At 38.8% G+C, this 19,968-nt stretch overlaps 1 protein-coding gene across 2 annotated transcripts; it reads left to right on the top strand.

The window, feature by feature from the left end:
• Positions 1-3,478: 3,478 nt before the first annotated feature.
• Positions 3,479-17,976, top strand: itgb6 (integrin, beta 6). 2 transcript variants are annotated; one of them, XM_044198059.1, is made up of 16 exons: positions 3,479-3,646; positions 5,789-5,991; positions 6,388-6,467; positions 6,699-6,897; positions 6,995-7,241; positions 7,393-7,558; positions 7,712-7,873; positions 8,082-8,177; positions 8,451-8,540; positions 9,848-9,982; positions 11,422-11,839; positions 11,930-12,152; positions 12,633-12,727; positions 14,873-14,989; positions 15,076-15,242; positions 17,233-17,976. In XM_044198059.1, the coding sequence occupies exons 2-16, from the start codon at positions 5,937-5,939 to the stop codon at positions 17,305-17,307; spliced, it is 2,325 nt and encodes a 774-aa protein (XP_044053994.1). In that variant the 5' UTR covers positions 3,479-3,646; positions 5,789-5,936; the 3' UTR covers positions 17,308-17,976. The 2 variants fall into 2 exon arrangements, with proteins under 2 accessions (XP_044053994.1, XP_044053986.1); XM_044198051.1 differs by lacking the exon at positions 3,479-3,646 and having other exon boundaries at positions 3,669-5,991.
• The last annotated feature ends 1,992 nt before the right edge of the window (positions 17,977-19,968 follow it).

The raw sequence follows: 19,968 nt of genomic DNA on the forward strand, positions 1-19,968 counted from the left end.
CGTCAAGTGCAACAGTGTGGCTGATTGGTGTGTTTTTAATAGTTTTTGGAAAACAATGGAGGTCTGTCGCACAGAGGAATTATATCAGACTTTGGCTACACAGGCAATACTTGTTAGTAGAATAATTTCATTGGTGGTTTTGGTGTTTTCATAGGATTTGTTGAGAATAAATAAAATACAGAATATCACCAGCCTTGTCCTTTAATATCAAGCTAATTGAATGTATAGCCTTAATCACAGGCAAGTTTAAAGATTTAAAGACTTAAAAGTGTAGTCCAGCAATTTAGTATTGCACTTTCTTACACTGGGGGGACTCCGAGAGACAGATTTAAAACTGAATGGTCAAAATCGGTGCAGCAGAGGCAGAGATATCCTGGTTTTAAATCCCTGGTCTGGGTTAAGCTACAGAAGTGTTGAATCCTATAATTTCCATAATGCAAATCATAATGTATTTTTTTAAAACCTCTCTTCCTGGTAAAAGCTTGCAACTTTAAAACTCTGCCTCTCCAGTTTGTAATCCAGGCTTTCCATTAAACACCCTAGCCAGGATCATCCCTGGGGATCAGGGACTCAGAGCTACTGAAAACATTATAAGAGCTACTGAAAATATTATACAAATGTTTTCATATGCTGAGTAGTAGGCTACTGTTCTTTACAAGAAAACTGATCTTCATGTGTTAAATCAGTGAAGTGCCCCTTTAATACTTTAAACAGGCACAATCACTATCCACAATCAATAGCAGAACAAAAATATATTTTTTTACTTATTTGAGGTTGTCCCCAACAACCTCAAATGACCATACCATAAATATCAAGAAGAAACCTTTAAACATATCTACTGGCCAGTATCTTCAGTGAGAATTAGGCTGTACTGATTATCTGGCAGCAGAGGGCGCTGTGAGTCAAAGCTGTCCAGCATATTTGAAAGCAGAGCTAATTTTCAAGCTTGGATATGTTTTTGTATGACTATGTCTGATGTTATGTATGCAACTTATGGCGGATCAGATGAGCAACAAGTGCAACATGTGCGTGCTCATGCCCCAGCCATTTTCCTGCACTATTTCAGGCACACAGCCTTTATAGTTTCACTCTTATACCGGATCTTCCTTCTTAAGCTCAGTCTTAGCGCAGCTGATCCTGGAGACATAAAGGCACCATCCCCTCATCTCTTACCAGTCAAAGGGATCAAAACCGCCAAGATGCAAGATTAGCCATCACACCCACTGTCACCCCCCAACATACACGAACCCAACCATCCAACCCCAACTCCAGGAATATACATACATGTCCCATGTAGCCCATGCACACACACATGTCAATCAAGTGTCTATTGTAAGGGAATCAAGCCTTTGAACATAAGATACTTGCCAAGTAGAGTCTCTTTCTCTTTCCTCTCATCCGCTCTCTGTCTCTCTTTTAATTCCCCACAGCTGAGGGCACACATGGCACTGATCCCTTGAGGAAGCCCAAGGTCAGACTGGGGGCACAGACATTAAGAGGGGAGGCCTGCTTCAGTATCCGGTATCATTCATTTAGTGTGATACACTTCAGCAATTCAACACATGGGATGCTTCCTAAAGATGCAGAATGTCATTGCTTGTTGCTCTCAATACTAGGATTTCCAATTGTTTCAAAAGGTACAGTAGGTTGAAAAGAAAATAACCTAAAGGGGATGGTCAAGTAGACACTATACTGCAAATTAATATACAGCGTAGGGCTGCAACTAATTATTATTTTCATTATCGATGAATCTGCAGACTATTATTCTCGATTAATTGATTGGTCTATAAGATAGAGTCTTCAGATGTCTTGTTTTGTCCAACCAAAAGTCCAAAACCCAAAGATATTCAGTTTACAATCACATAAGACAAAGTAAAGCAGAAAATCCTCATTACTGAGACACTTGCACCTGAGAATGTTTGGCATTCTTAATATCAAAAATTTGCTTTAAATGATTAATAGATCATCAAAACAGTTGCCGATTACATTTCTGTTGACTGACTTATCAATTAATTATTTCAACTCTTATACAGTATGCTACACTTATCTGCTAACAAGCCTGGGCCATGTTTTGTTATCTCACTGTCTGACTAAATACCAGTGGTGGAAAGTAACTAAGTACATTTACTCAAGTGCTGTACTTACATACAAATTTGAGGTACTTGTTCTTTATTTTAGTTTTTTGTCTTTTCATGTTTCTTTATACTTCTACTCCATTACATTTCAAAGCGGAATATTGTGCTTTTTACTTCACTACAATTAATTTACAAATTACAAATTAAGATTTTTGCATATTAAACATACAATATGGTTGGAGCTTTTAAAATATGATGCTTTTTCATAAATTAAACCAGCTAGGGTTTGTGAGGGTTTGCAGCTTTTCCTTATAAAAATAACTTTGAGGTTTGAACTATTGTTTAAACAAAACAAACATTGTGAAGGTGTCACTTTGGGCTCTGGGTAATTGTGACTGCATTTCTCACTATTTTCTGTATTTTTGTATATTTTTTTTTTTTTTTGTGTGTGTGTGTGTGTGTGTGTGTAGCATGAAGGGACTACAGCTTGCATTTCATTGTACAAACCTGTGTTGTATAATGAAAAATTAATGAACCTTGAACCTTGCAAAACTAATGACATTTCTATCAGTCTCAGCTGTACTTTGTGTTTAGTGCTAATTAGCAGATGTTTGCTTGGTAACACTCTAAACCAACACGGCAAACATGGTAAACATTACACATGCTAAACATCAACATGCTAGCATTATTATTGTGAGCATCGTGTTAGCATTTAGCTCAAGTACAGCCTCACAGAGCTACTAGATCGCTGTAGACTCTTAGTTTTATTTATATCTAACCAAGGGTCTTAGGATAGAGAGTGTTGCATGTTGTACAAATTGTAAGGCATTCTGAGATGAAAATTGTGATTCTGGGGCTATGTAATCTACAGTTGGCCTATGCTCTATTATTTTGTTCAACTCACATATGCATGTGTGTGTACACCTGCATTCCAGCCATACCACTATAAGAAGGAGGCTGTATTACAGCACTGGCACTCCCTCTCTCGGCTTCCTCCTCCTCCTCACTACAGGAAGTAATTGAACCTGAGCAAACATGTGCACGTATACACACACACACACACAATCCAAACTAACGAAGGCCATTTCTTTGTGTCAGTGCTGCAGTTCACACCAGCTTTAGCCTCTAAAGCACAACACTAGCACATCAGTCAGGTTGTCTCTTAATAAAGAAGCTGGCTCATGTGGAGGTCTCACATTCAGCAGTTGTTACTGTCACTCATTATCATCACAGCCTCCCCCTGCACATGCACACACACACACACACACACACGCGTGCACACACAAGCAAGTTGGAGCCTGTACAAACACCCACACATGACCCCAGTATGCATGCACACACACACACAAAAGCACACATAAGCCAAGGAGCATGGGTAGCCGGGTCACCCTAGCGCCATGCTTCATAAAGGGCGCCGTTACAATAGGTTTACTGTTACTCTGACGACTCCCGGGATACAATAGGACTGAATGTACTGGCCTGTTGCTTCTCCATTCCTCTCCATTTTTCACTTGATGACAAGGAAGACAGACTGAGACGGGACAGTATGTTATCAGAGGACGCCCCTGAAGGTGAGTTGCCTCATTGCAGGGTTAATGTATACTTCCATTTCTATGCAAAGTTAATGTTTGGTGCTGAGAGAGACATATGTGGGAGAATAATTTATGGATTGCTAAATTTTGATGAGACTGATACAAAATTTACAAATCGTGTCATGATATGCTTCAAACACTAATGTCAGATTTGTTGTGAGAGTTTCCCTGAAACCAAACTGAAAGGCAACAGGTTTTAAATCTAGAATAAAATTAGGCTGAAATGTGCGTAATGGTATGGTGCATCATGCTGATATTTCTTGAGAAATAATGACAAGCAAGGAAAGATAAAGGCTGTGAAGGAGGAGAGGAGAGGAGAGGGGAGGAGAGGGGAGGAGAGGGGAGGAGAGGAGGAGATAATCAAATAGCAAGTACACTGGAAGACAGAACATGGGAGGAATTAAGCCAAAGGAGGTATAAATGAAATGGAAATTTCACAGACCAACACTTCAAGAAGGCTACTGGGTAAGGTGGATCAAAGTACAGAGAGCTGAGGCGAGAGGGGGTGTCATTGAAAGACGAAAGGAGGCAAAGAAGAGAGGGTGAGAGGGATTAGTATAAGAGGAGTGGAGGTGGGGTTTGGTTTGGGTGAGTCGGGGTAACAGATGGGACTCAAGCAGATCCAGAGGGGTGTGGTGATGAATTGTGAGATTCCTGTGAGTGTGATACAAGCAGGGATATTTGCACTGCAGCTGTCAATGGTTCAACACCTACGCAGCTCCACCCTCCTCACCCTCGAATTATACACACACATGCACACACTCATGGCCATATTTCATATCTTGCAATTTCCAGTGATAGGCCTGCATGGTTGGTTTTGTGTTGAGTTAATTGTTAAATTGAAAAACTTCTTGTGAGACAAAGACAACGATTCATGTTCTTGTGTTGTTAAAGATTAACATATCTTCAGTTATGGTGTCTGGGTAATAGTGGTATACAGGCTATATTTGCTTATGGCGTTACCTGTCTGTACTTTATTGTTCCTCTTCGGGCATAGTTCAATGATTAAACAATTTTAGTGTAGCTTGAGCCAAGCCTATTACATCGATGCAGTGATGTAGTGGGGGTATAAACAATCTCTTAATAAAAGGTGCTTCACAAGTGCTTCACATAAAATACAACAAGACTTTCAAGGGAACAAAATAAAAACATACGCACAACATAAAACCATTGAAGTAACAAGTGGCTAATGTTATTACTTTTCTACTACACTTGCACTACTATTGCACATGATTGTATACTAGTATATTTAGAGTCAGAGTGCAGCCCCTGCTTTACTCCACTACATCTCAGAGGGAAATATTACTCCTCTACAATTATATGCCAGCTTTAGTTACTAGTTACTTTACAGATTTACACACAAAACTTATGAAGAGTTTATAAAATATGATGTGTTGAGACAAATGTTAAGATTTGCCGCTTTTCCTTTTAATTATTTTAATAATTTTAATGCATTTTTAATAATGTTGCGGTAATGTCTGGGTAATTGTGACGGCATTTCTCACTATTTTCAGATTTTTTTTACAAATCAATCAGTCAATCGATTAATGGAGAAAATAATCAGCAAATTAATCCATAATGAAAATAATTATTAGTTGCAGTCCGAAGACTACCAAAGTAGTTAAAAATGAACTCCACCTCAACCAACTACAACAGTGAAATTATGTTTTTACATTAATGCATGAGTAATAATAATCTAATAATCTAATATATAACAGTATAACAGTCACAGGGAACATTTTTAAGCATTGAGTAATTTAACTTTTAATACTTTAAATACATTTTGCTGATTATACTTACATACTTTTACTTTTTCAGTGCAGTACTTTTACTCGTAACATAGTATTTTTACAGTGTGGTATTAGTACTTTTACTCAAGTAAAGGATCTGAATACTTCCTCCACCACTGTCTGAATATGACTTAAGGTAGTGGGAACAAACATGATTCATGATCAGACAGTTAAGGCTGGAAAACAGATGAGTTAGCGGTCAGCACGTCAGCATATGGGTGTGATTTCTCCTCGCGCCTGCCTGCTTTCTCACCTGGACGGAAGTGAACATAAAAGGCAGCGCAGGTAAAGGCAACCACTCACCTCCTCCTCCTCCTCATCCCCTATCCAGGTAGTGCGGGACGGCAGCGCTCTCCTCGCTAGTCTACGTTCGGCTGAGGAGAGGAGGCATGACGCTAGATATGTTTCACTCCTGTAAATATGAGACAACTTGAAATATTCTTCTTCTTTTTCCTCATAACCTGTAACCTCACGGACTAATGGGGCTTATACTGCTGAGCCTGATTCTTCGTTACTGGATCAACACCGTGGAGGGTAAGCAGGACTGTTGTTCGGCTTGAAAATCAAGGGCAACACGTTTATAATGTGCAAACAAAGAGTAACAGTTACTCAAGAGCAGACCGTAAATCCTGTGTTGGTATTTATGACAGGTTAACATGTTTAATTGTGAAAAGTCTTTTTTTATGAAAGTGTTTTATTATTTTAACTGTACTTTATCAAAATAGTTAAAAGAGTTATACATGTTAATAAATGCATTACATCTTAAATTTAACAAAAACATTTTTTTTTTCATTTTATCAAGTCCAAAAACTTAACATACTTTTTAAAATTCAGATATCTTCCCTGGAGAGACTTTTAATTGTTACAGGAAACTCTGTTTGATGTTGACATGCTGACTCTAGCTGTGCACTGGGTTCATGTGTACTGCAGGATCATGTTCAGCTGGCAACGCTGTGACTTGTGACCAGTGTCTGCAGCTCAGTTCTCACTGTGCCTGGTGCACACAGGAGGTAAGCAGCCAGGGTTGCACGTATGAAACCACAACATGTAAGCAGATGACCATAATACATTCGAAAATGGATTGTTTTTGGGCAAAGATAAGCAAAATGATATTGCTTGTTTGGATGTTTGCACCTGGTGATGATAATAAAATGAATGGCGTTATTATGGCATACTATACAACAACCTCAATCTTCCATCTGCAAACAGCACAACGTGTGACTTTTTCCTTCATCTCTCAGAATTTCACAGACTGGTTTTCAGTCAGTGAAAGATGTGACACACTGGATATCTTACTAGAAAAGGGATGTGCCAGGGACCAGCTGGAGTTCCCTGTTTCCGAAGGCCAAATCCTGCAGGATCGCCCACTCGGGAGGAAGACAGGCAATGTTAACAGCACTCAGATCTCCCCACAGAAAATGGCACTCAAGCTGCGACCTGGTACGTAACCCAGCGCATTTTGATTTGATGATTTGCCTCCAGAAGTGGTTCCTCATTTTCAGTCAGAAATAAGGTGTTGATTTTTTTTTTTGCACAGGCAGTAAGGTGACTTTCCAGGTCAAAATTCAACACACAGAGGACTATCCTGTGGACATCTACTACCTGATGGATCTGTCAGCATCCATGATCGATGATCTGGAGATGATCAAAGACTTGGGCTCCTCCCTGTCTAAAGAGATGGCCAACCTCACCAGTAAATTTCGAATGGGCTTTGGCTCTTTTGTGGAGAAACCCATCCTTCCCTTCATCAAGATCACAGAAGAAGAGCTGGCCAACCCCTGCAGGTATACAATAAATATTAAAACATGACCAGAGACTTCAATGACATCCTCTTTTCTGATGTATGTTTGAGGTTGGAAATTTCAGAAATGTCATTTGGTATCTCAGAGAATCTTATTTTTCAAATCTTTGTTTTTGACTTCTGCTGTGTTGCAGTGGCGTAGGCTTAACCTGCCTGCCAACATTTGGCTACAAACACGTCTTATCCCTGACGAGCAGCACTGACAAGTTCAACGAGATCATCAGAATGCAGCGTGTATCTGCAAATATTGATGTGCCAGAGTGTGGCTTTGACGCCATCATGCAGGCAGCAGTTTGTGGGGTAAGATTTTGTTTTTAAAATGTCTAAAAGATATGAACTACGATGTTAGTTTGTGATTCTGTCTTGTCAACTCAACATTATTTGATTGGTTAGTTGAGTTATCCCCTGATGATGTAAAAAGGAGGATGAGCAACATAATGTGTCTCCTGATAGGACAAGATAGGCTGGAGGAATGACTCGATGCGTTTGCTGGTGTTTGTCAGTGATGCCGACTCACATTTTGGGATGGACAGTAAGATGGCCGGCATCGTGATTCCCAACGATGGGCAGTGCCACCTGGATGTCAACAACGAATACTCCATGTCCACAGTGCAGGTAAGTCCACAGAGGTTCTTTTTTAGAAAGACGTTTTGTTTTTATCTTTTGCATTATGTAGTAATAGTTGTGATTTTTTTTTTATTCAGTTAAACCCATTTTATGACCTCATGACTTTCATTTCATGAGTCATTTTAGGGTCAGCTGTGATGAATCGTCACTGCCTTACAGCTCATTCACTATTGACATTTCACCATTTTTTTCCCAGGAGTATCCAACTCTTGGTCAGCTGATTGATAAAGTGGTGGAGAACAATATCTTACTGATATTTGCTGTGACAGACAAGCAGAAACGCAACTATAAGGTAACAGCTTCTTTCCATAGATGTATTAATTTCTTTTCAAGTAGAATAGGTCCAAACTAGAGAAGTGAAAAATGCAAGTGTTTGTGTGAGCATAATGTTTACTGAGGTTTGCATATTCATTCATGGAGCCGCATTCTCATTCAACCTGTTAGAACTAGCCCTCTTCTCTTCCCTGCTCTTTTGCGTACTCTTCTTTGCTTCCAACAACTATGAGCCAAGTCTACCCACATTTGTAACAGTGACTTTGCTGTCTATCTGTTTTTTGTCTCGAAGAACTATGCAAATCTCATACCTGGCGCCACGGTTGGAGTCCTGGCGACAGATTCGCGGAACATCCTGGAACTGATTGTAACAGCATACAAAGTAAATAAACAGTCTTGGTGATCTGGATGTGCGGGTAGGCTGTGTGTGCAGGCACTGGAAATACGGAATAAGACAGAAAACACCTGCTGTTATAAAAGCAGTAAAACTGTGTTAAATTTAATTGAATCAAGATATTTGACATCAAAATGTTTTTGGCTTGAGCCAGAGTTTTAACCAAAACACATAAATGCATGAACATAAAGCATGAATGAATTAACCCTCTGTACATCTTATTTTTTACATCACAGAATCGACAGTATCTCTGCCTTCTCCATTCCTTCTTATCTCTTGATTTTCCTCTTTCATTCCTTCTTCTATAAGGTTTTTCCCTCTTCCACCCACTGCATGCATCAGCATGTTTGACGCCAAGTCTCTGCTTGTCCCATCTGTTTGATCTCCTCACCCTTCTGACTCTGACTTGCTCCTTCTTCCCCACTCTTTCTTTATATTTCTCTGTCTGTCTACCTGCATTCTATGTCCTTTTTGTAAATCCCCCCTGGCGACGGTGAGTGGTGACAGGTCTGCAGTCCTCTAATTCCTTCATCAGCTACCTCGTTGACACCCACTTTTAGTCTCTGCCACGTTAACCACACTGAAGAGAGTAGTCCTTGTTATCGCGATTGTAGATGGTTGTGGTTCTTAAGGGAAATAAAAAACAAACAGAGGGATATTTAGTGACAGAAGACAGATGATTAGTATTTATGGATTGATGCAATTGCAATTTTGGATTAATGTTTGTTGTTTAGTGGATAGATATTTTAGCCAACCCACTTTAAATACCCTGCAACACATTTACTGAATAACAATTAAGTCTTTTGAATCTGTTTTACCTACTTTACTTTAATCCATCTTCAAATTGGGTGTATCCCATTTTGACGTCTCCCTGTTTTCTGCTCCTTAGCAACACTGAAGACACAGTACAATTACAGGCCTACAGGAAACACACAATTAACCCTCTGTTAGCACCCAGACAATCCGTCACAGAGTTCATTAGTCAGTCAAACACAGTCTTTCCTCCAGCTGAGGTTAGCTGTCACTCTTTCCTCAGGTGCTTTTGTACAGCCCAGCACACCTGGATGATGACTCACCCAAAAAGAGAGAACTAGATAGGAGGTTTCAAACAGTCTCAGCACGCTATAGGTCAGCGCAGGGTGAAACTGAGAATAGAAGTCAGTACATACCATTGACAGTTGGGTCTTAGTGATTTTTGCTATTTCAGAGAGAAAAACCTTTTGTTCACCACCAGGTCTGTGCTGCCAATTGCATTTCGATACAAGGTGCTGAAATATACATGCACTGTTTTTCAGGAACTGCGTTCAGAGATCGAACTGGAGGTCCTTGGAGACACAGAAGAGCTCCAGATGTCCTTTACAGCCATTTGCCCAAATGGGACTGTCCTCCCTGATCTAAAACACTGCTCCAACATCAAACCTGGAGAGACGGTCGGTTGTTTCGCTCTAAATTGCTCTTTCTCTGTATTTGTATAGCACCTTTCACACAAGCTAGTGCAGTTCAAAGTGCTTTACAGACTGACAAACTAAAAAGACAGTAGAAAGATAAGAACAGTAAAATAATTGGACAAAAGTAAATAACATAGTGAAAAGTGAAATTAGATCAATAAAAATCATCTGCTCTGGACTAACTGCTCTACACTTAGGATGAACTAAAATTTTCGTGACAGAGGACTTGCCTGCCATGCCTGCTTAATGACTTGTTTGGGTAGACCAGATAGGACTGCATTACAGTAGTCAGGCCTGCTAGTCAGTGTTTCTCAGAGAGCAAAATGGTCGCACTTTAGTTATGTTTTTCAGATGATAAAAAAAGCTAATTTGATGACATTCACTACATACTATAAGCCCTCAAGTTTAGTTTTAAGTCAAAGGTTTCTTGCATGTTTTCCAGGTGTAAGTCCTAGTAAATACAATTTTGAGGCCAGTTTCTCCCTCTGAGCCTGAATACCTGTAATTAATAGTTCAGTTTTGTCCTTTTTGAGATGTAACACAGTTAGCTGGTCCTGTGTGATCAGGAGATACTACCGTATATAGCTGTATGTGCTCTCTATTTTATCTAGAGCTGAAAGGATTAGTTGATTAATTGATAAGTTGAATGTCAGAATGTCATTTTTCATGCAAAAATGTCAAACATTATGGAACTCCAACTTCTCAAATGTGAAGATTTGCTGCTTTTCTTTGACTTATATGATAGTAAATTGAATATCTGTGGGTTTTCCCACTGTTGGTTGAATAAAACAAACTTTTATAAATTATATTGGGCATTTTTTTTCTATTTACTGATATATTATAGACAAACCAATTAATCGATTAATAAAGAAAATAATCGACAGATTAATCGATAATGAAAATACTCCTTAGTTACAGCCCTAATTTTATCTTCAGTTTGACTGGGTGATTTGGGTGAATTAAAATGATAAAGATAGCGTACTGGCAACAAAACCCATAAAAAGAACAAAACCAACAATGCTGCTGGATAATCTCTCAATAGTTTATGACTTTACCAGCCTGTCTGTAGCTATCTTCTTTTAAAAAACACACATACAAAGTTTAACTTTTTAAATAGGATAAATAATTTCCTAAAACAGCTGGGCACTGTAGTTTTTAGCAAATGTTACTCAAAGAGGAGTAATACACGTGGTGCTGTAGTGGACGGTGTATGTGGGATTGATTCACACAATGCCCATGCTCTTTATAATAAAGGAACATGTCACCCAGTGTAACAGTGTGACTCACTGATGTGTTTTTAATAGATTTTGGACAACAACGAAGCTCTGTAGCACAGACGGATAAGCTGTATCAGGCTTTGGTTACACAGGCAAAACTTGTTAGTTTTGGTCTTTTCAAGGGACTTGTTCTTTGCTCCTCAGGTAGTGTTCAACGTGTCTGTGAAGCTCCCAGGATGCCTGTCAGGAGTTCGGCACTTCTCCCTCAAACCGGTAGGTTTACAGGACAGTTTGGAAGTGGAACTGGAGTCTCTTTGCTCTTGTGACTGCCGGCAGCCTCCTGAGGCAAACAGCAGCCAGTGCATCGAGGGCCAAGGGGCTTTCCAGTGTGGCGTATGCGTGTGTCAGCCGGGGTTCCTGGGAGCACAGTGCGAATGCAATGAGGAAAGCGCTTTGTTTAGTAACTGCCTCGCTAACAATGAGTCAGTGATATGCAGTGGTCAGGGGCAGTGCTACTGCGGACAGTGTGTATGTCATGCATCCAGCTTTGGACGCATCTACGGACCTTACTGCGAGTGTGACAATTACTCCTGTGTTCGCTTCCGTGGGGAGCTCTGTGGAGGTGAGTGATTACATATGAATGTTATAAATTATTCACGTGTTTATTGCGTTGGGCCTGTGCGTTGAGGCTTCAGTGATTTTGTGTTTGTAGGCCACGGGGTGTGTGACTGCGGGGAGTGTCACTGTAAAAGAGGCTGGACAGGGGAGTTTTGTAACTGCAGCACCAGCACCGAGGCGTGCACATCAGAGGATGGTGCTCTCTGCAGCGGCCGGGGAAGATGTGAGTGTGGCCACTGTGTCTGCTCTGTACCTGGAGCATCTGGGGACAAGTGTGAGAAGTGCCCAACATGTGGAGACGCCTGTAGCTCTGCAAGGTGAGAACACATTCATGCCATCAGCTCTTTGAGGTGAATAAAGACGTAATGATGTTTTTGTCGGCTTTACCTCTGTATTTGTTGTTTTGTTCCCTGAAAGATATATATATGCCCCATGATCTGTCTGTTCTTTTGAGTACAGGCATATCAGGTTCTGTTCCCCTTGTTCACATATGTCTACACCTTCCATGTGACATCAAAAGACAACTAATGTCCCCAATACAGCACTAAGAGATTTCCTTTCTCCATTGTAAAGCAGCTGTCAGGGCTAGTGCCATTTGATACCATTGTTATAGGGGAGACGGGTGATATAGAGTGAGTGAAGTCTTGGGAAAACTGTGATAAGTGACCAACACTGGGATTTCTTTGTACTCACTGTGTCAGTGATTGAAGCCTCATTAAACTTTAGCTTCCCAAGAGGTACTGTATCATCGCTAAGGAAAACCTGACCTTTTGTTTTTCCACTTGTTTTAACACCAGGGCCTGTATAGAGTGCCATCTGGAAGATAAAGAAGATGCTGAGGTGTGTGATCAAAGGTGCAGTGTCCCGAAAATTTCCATCAACACAACAGCAGGTAAAGGACTCCCCAAACTACCTGTTCTGTATCTGAGAACCAGCAGCACTGCTTTAAATAATATGATGAATACAGTTTCTGCATCTTTTCTGCACTTATCTTATAGCTTATGTCAGGTTTAGGGCTGGATAATATGGTTCAAATCATTATTGAGCCATTATTTCCTAACATGGATATATATCACAATATGTTAATGCATGCAAAATCAGACATAAAATATTGAATAAACTGTTTGACTGTTATGCATTACATAAGCATCAGTTAGGAACACAGAAACAATTACATGATAAGATCAGATCATCATGATGTGATTTTTCTGAGATTTGATAAACAATACAGAATTATCGCCCAGCTTTTGTCAAGTATATGTCAAAATTGTCAACTTTAGAATGTATGTAGTTGGTTTTGAAAAGGTTTAATAACTTGAAAAGATAAAAAATGTGTTCAACCATTAGAGAAGGATGCAGGTGTTCAAATTAAATACTGGTGATTTTGCTTGTTTTAACCCATTAATATTACTGATCTATTTTCCAAAGCATGCCATATGTTTTTAGATAGATTTTTATACCTTGCAAGCTGCCTCTTATTACAGGTCATGTCAGTACACTGTGAAAATCAACCGGCAGATACTTGAAACTCGCTTCAGATAGTCCATGTATCACAGGGAATATTTTGTTCCTTTCATGTAACATTAACATCTAATGCAGTTTTGGGCGGGGACTGTTTTTTTTTTATTCTTGTGCATTGTTGCCTTCAAGAGCAGGTGGGAACCTTAAAAATCTGAAACTTAAGAAATGGACACCACAAAGCAACCATTGTTAAAAACAGTGGCATAATCTTTTTCACAGCATCCATGTTTGCTTATTGCTTGTCATGCAGGTTTGATTTTTTGATTTTGGTAGCTGAGGAATCCATGGCTTTATGCCACCCAAACACCAATGTCAGTCCTTGACAATGATATAATACTAACAGCAAGAGAAGGTCACTAAATATTCTCTCTGATGGATCACCAAGCAGGATCTCCGGCAGGTTTCAGGCTCAAAGCGCCAAAAATAAAATTTAAAAACTCAACAGCATTGTCTTTTTCCAGAAATCATGACTCAAGATAATCCACAGACCTCGTTGTGAGCAGTTTCATGTAGGAACTATCGGTAGAAAGAAAATAGTCCCTACATGAAACTGCTCACAACAAATCTGTGGATTATCTTGAGTACCCGAGTCATGATTTCTGGAAAGAGACATTATATTCAAGACAGGCAGACATCTCTACGGCTGATATGTCCAAAACTCGGCAACTCACACTAAAACAATGTAGATGTATAAATAGCACTACAGGTAAGAGGTATTTTTGATTTTGGGGTGTACTGTCCCTTTACAGTTAAAATAAGATCTTCATAATTAGAGGTTACAGTATTATGGTTTTATCCAGCAGTCAAGTATTGTTCTTAAGTATTCTGATCTAAAATCAACAGCTTTCAATGATAGGAAACCTCTATTCCTACAGAATTGAAGAGGACTATCTTTACAGGATGTGCACCGACATTAACATGATATAAATGTACCATAATCCATATACACCGGCCTCCTAGCATGATCACTTACCTGTGCTGTAAATGCTTGTTGTTGCTGGAGTTTGTTCTCTCAGCTCAGTGTTTTTGATAGTGGTATCAACATAGGGCCATGCTAAGTTTCCCCGTGGGTCAGAGATTTGGAGGAATGCTGACCTGCATCGACTCGGGTGTCTCTCTGAAGCCTGCAACCCCAAACACAACACCATCCATGTCCATTCAGGCAGCACTGGACAATGGGGAACATATTATTTACCTTGTCGTACAGGCAGAGCTATTGTAGTGCATGTGAATAGCCAAAGGACCTTGTCTTCCTTTATAGAAAAGATTATTTTAAACCTGCTATACTTGTGCAAGCTGAGAGGATTTGATTATCAGGCTTTTCAGGCTTCGGCTGTGAAATACAATGGCGTGGTCCACACACACCAGATTGTAGTCTTTGATATGGAAATCACACTGACAGTACAACAGAGGCGAGTATATCCTTTTACATTCTCAGCACAATGTAGAAAGGGAAGATCATATAAAATGGATTCGTGCCTTCCTTATGGATATGTATATTCTCATTTCCTCTCAGATTATGACAAGAGCCCTTCTATGCAATGCTCGCTGATGATGGAGAATGAGTGCTGGATTTCATTTTATGTGGTAGGAGGTGAGACGGGGACCACCGCCTACAATCTCCAGATATATGGTAAGATTTACAACAACAACAAAAAAAAAAAGGAAAAAAAAGGGAGCTCTGGCGTGAGTCTTATCTGATCCCCTGTCCTGTCCCAGGTTGCCCAGAGCCTCCCAACATCCTCATGATTACTCTGGGGGTCTCCCTGTCCATTGTATGTATCGGACTGATCCTGCTGGGTGTGTGGAAGGTGCTGGTGTCGGTCCATGACCATAAAGAGGTGGCAAAGTTTGAGGCTGAGAGGTCAAAGGCAAAATGGCAGACGGTAAGACCTTAAAGTTGTTTAGGTTAAAGACTAGGCTGGTAATATTCTACAGTTTTCTTATTGTCAATAAATCCCATGAAAACACCAAAACAATTAATTGATTCTACTAACAAGTACTGTCTGTGCCATAGACCTCCATTGTTGTCCAAAAACTGTTCAAATATATTTTTATTGAGCAGTTTGGTTCATATACAGATAACAATGAATAAGTTGTTGCTCAGTTTAATAATTATAAAGCCAAATGATATATTATACAAGTATCCACATTACATTCAGTCAGTTTGTAAAAAGCAGTGAACAGTAATAACATTGTCATATGTGGTGTGGTATGTGGACCCAAACGCAGATGACCAGGAAGCGGTATGAGGGTGAAGTAGCCAGATGGCTACAATGTTTATTGGGGTAGACAGGTACAGGTGGACAGACCGGTAGGCAGACAGGCAACAAACAGGTCCAGGTACAAAAATATGGGTTACCGGCTGGCAGTGGTGGAAACAAGGAAGAGAGTCCTATGAGGCTAAACAAATCCGATAGGGAGCAGGCAAAGTTCAAAGTCCAGAATCTAGACACAGTCCAAGGGAGACAAAGAATCCAAACAGAATCTTACTCACGGTAAGCATGCCGGGGAACTGGACACGGGAATCAGGTACAATTAAACATGCACCAAACGACAACACACACACAAGACAGAAACAACAATGATCCGACACTAAAGAAAGAAAGGGACCCGGACTAAATACCCTAGGGGAGGTGAGACAACGAGACACAGGTGCAATCAAGGAAAGACCAACAATCAAAAACTGGAGGGAAAGCAAACAAAGACAGGAAGTAAAACCACAAGATATGCAAGGGAAGGAGAATACTACAAAATAAATCAGGAAATGAAAAACCCTCAAATTATAACAAACATAAACTGAAGAGAGGAAAAAAGGGGAGAAAACAATTAGTCTAGATGGGGGGTATCAAATACTAACATTGAAAAACAAATATATACCAATGGATTTTTCCCTCCAATTATTATTCTAGATTTGGGAGATAATCATGCTCTAAGTTTTGAGTTTTTACAGTTCCCATAATGCATTGAGAGATGTAGGAAGTGCAATGTTGCCATGGAGTCAGTTAGTTCATTTTGTTTAGTTTAGTTAGATTTTGGCAAATTGGCATTAAAAGTATGCCAAATTAGATATTAACAATTCTTGTTTGCACTGTACCCATGGATTTACAGACACTGGGTTACTTTGATCCTGAAGAATACTTAAAAATGCTCAGATTCTCAGGCAAGTTCTGGAGTTATAAGGATTGCCTTTTTTCTATGATTTCCAAGTGGATTTAAGGATTCACTATGACATCAGATGATAATGATATCCTCGTAAAAGTGTAAACACAACAAATCTAAAAAATATGTGTATCATATCTATGTCTCTCAGATTTTACTGAGTTATGACTCCAAGAAGGAGTGTGAATTTTGACCACATTAATGAGCCACATCGTTGCACAGGGTGACATGTTCCTTCATTATGATGAACATGGGCACTGTGGTTTATTTTGAGTCAATTCCACTTCCACCGTCCTGCTGCTGTAAATAGTCACAAACAAGCAAAAAATAGTCCCCAAGAAAAGCACTATTTACTTCTGTTTGAGTAAAGATAGCTAAAACTATACTGTCCAGCTGATTTAGGAAATTAGTATCCTTTAAAAAAAATAAAAGTATGTGTTTGTGACCTGTTTTTTAAAGATTTACATCTTCAGTAGGAACGAATGGGCTTGGAACTACAAGCCACAGACAGGCTGGTATTTAGGGGAGGGTTAACACATTGTTGGTTTTGGTCTTTTCATGGTAATTGTTGACAATAACAAAAATATAGAATATCCTAGCCTTAATGTTCTGATGACAATATTTTAAAGATCCATTGTTCCATCTTGTTAATTCAAAGTGATTATGAATGTTAACTGCTTCATGTGATTGTGTTTTTTCTTTGTCTCTCTTCAGGGGACCAACCCTCTGTTCAAAAGCTCAACTTCTACATTCAAAAATGTAACTTATAAGAACACAGAGAGATGCTAAACTGGAGGCAATGCAAACCAACATCTGAGTGCACTAAAGTGTGTGGGTGGGGTGTAGGTATTACTAATGTTGTGGGGACATAAATCTGTTTACACAGTCACATTGTGGGGACTTGCCTTCCTTATGGGGACAAAATGCAAGTCATCATAATGTAAATCATAAAATTTTCGGGTGAAGACTTGGTGTGTCTGTCTGTGTGTGTGTGTGTGTGTGTGTGTGTGTGTGCAAGTGTGTGTGTGAGACAGAGAGAGAGAAAATGTTGTACTAAAATTTGTTTTTGTACGAATCTCTGTGTTGATTCAGAGATGTTATAACACAGTGGACAATGTGAACAGACAAACACTACATGATGAATTTGCTGCTGTAAAAGTGCACTGCCAATATACTGTTAAACACTGCACTTTCCTGATCATGATCATGATCCTACAAACACATTTGTGTCTACTGTAACATGCAGCTTGGAAAGGAGGAGTCTACACTACGAGTGGTCTACTACTGAAAAAAAGCTTTGTTTTATTCTAATGAATGTATATATAAAGGTGGATGATTATGATTTTGTTTAATATTGTGTTTGTTTGATGTTTTATTTTAAAGCAAGGCTGAGCCTTTGATGTTGATAATTGAGTTTTTTAGTGGCATGGCACATAAATAAAGTTGAATTTTGACTTATTGTGGAATGATACTTTCAGCATTCAAGGTTAATTGTATGTTACAACATAATTCAGATATTGACAGATATTGATTAGATTGATTAGATTTGGTGCTAAGAAACCCAATTTAAAGTTTATTTTGTTTAAAGTGGTGCAGTGAACTCTGTCTAAGAGAGTCATTCCTTTATTCTCTCTTTCTAGGCCAGTGATCGAAAAGTAAGAAAGTGCATTTACTCAAGAACTGTATTGAGGTACTAGCACTTGAGTGTTTCCATTTTCTCCTACTCCACTCAATGCTAGATTACCAACCGTACAAACTGCCTCGGGGCCCTGAAAGCCCCAGGTGTGTCAGGTTTTTTTTTTTTTGTCATTTGATTACTTGCAAATATGTCTGGAAATTTGCACCACTAAAGTACAAGATTAGCTGGGTCTTACATTATTACATATTCTCGTGGCCTGTGTTAAAATGTAGTTCTAACACTTTTATTATTTTTATCTTGTATTGTGCTCACATGGGGCATTTTCCCTAAATAAAGTTGTTGCATCAAATTACCACATACAGAAAAGTTGCGGTCAGTATTCCAGTGTAGGAGTTCTGGTGGGTTTCTGGGTCTCTGTGCAAGATATAATACAGCTGTCATCTAAAGTGCACTGTACTTGATGGGAACGTGGAGGCAACAAGGAGACAACAGCAAAATTTTGCCCCTAAACAGGTTAATCCAGCTATAACCTCACTACATTCTATCTATCTAAAAGAAAAATGCTATTGGCATTATGGGAAATTGTAGGACCCAGTCTTTTTGGAGTTTGATCAGCATAGGGACCAAAAGTCAGGAAATCTCAGGCTCTGCTGCTGTCGATTTTGATCATTCTTGTTTTATCTGTCTCTTGTGAATCCCCCAACTTTATGGAAGTGCAACATTAAATTGCTGTAGTACCCCTTTCAAAAGTAGTAATAACACACTGTAAAAATACTCCACTACAAGTAAAAGTCCTGTGCTAAAAAAGGTTATCTAAAGTCAAAACATGTAAGTATTATGAGCAAAATATGGGCTGTTTAAAGTGTCAAAAGTAAAAGAAACATTGACCCTGTGAGTGTTGCTAATGTAACTAAGTACATTTACTCAAGTACAAATTTGAAGTACTTTGACTTTACTTGAGTATTTCCATTTTATGAAACTTTATACGCTACATTTCAGAGGGAAACATTGTACTTTTTAATACATTACATTTATCTGACAGCTGCAGGTGCTAGTCACTTTGCTGATTAAGATTCACATAAAAAAATATGATACACTTCTATGATATGATGCAGTACTATAATCGACCCTGTATATACATCAAATCAGCTCCACATTGATAAATTACAGTATTTACATGCTTTTACATATTTATTAGTGATAAAAACTGAATAATATAATATAATATAATAATATAACCATTCTGCATAATGCGTACTTTTACTTTTGATACTTTAAGTACATTTTGCTGGTATATTTCTGAACTTAAGTAATTTTGAATTCAGGACTTTTACTTGTAAGGGAATATTTGTAGACTATGGTATTTCTACTTTTACTTAAGTAAAAGATCTGAATACTTCTTCCACCACTGACCATAATAGATAATTGGATTGTTTTTTAACATGTAAGTCGACTTTCGTTATTTTCCAATTTTTATAGTTGAGTCGAGGTGGAGTTAATTGTAGTTATTTTATATACTGTTAAGTAGTTTATGGCAATGCATTCAATTTTATAAGTTCATCATATGATTTGTTTGTAAAATATTAATTTGGAATAGAAGTAGGCCTACAGTATCTATCTGTCTATTTATCTATCTGCAGTGGTGGAAGAAGATCAAATCTTTTACTTAGGTAAAAGTAGCAATACCACAGTGTAAAAATACTCTGTTACAAGTAAAAGTCCTGCATTCAAAATCTTACATGAGTAAAAGTACATAAGTATTAGCCTTAAAATATACTTAAAGTACCAAAAGTAAAAGTACTCATTATCAG

Source organism: Siniperca chuatsi, linkage group LG1 (genome assembly GCF_020085105.1).
Source record: "Siniperca chuatsi isolate FFG_IHB_CAS linkage group LG1, ASM2008510v1, whole genome shotgun sequence".
Taxonomy (NCBI): domain Eukaryota; kingdom Metazoa; phylum Chordata; class Actinopteri; order Centrarchiformes; family Sinipercidae; genus Siniperca; species Siniperca chuatsi.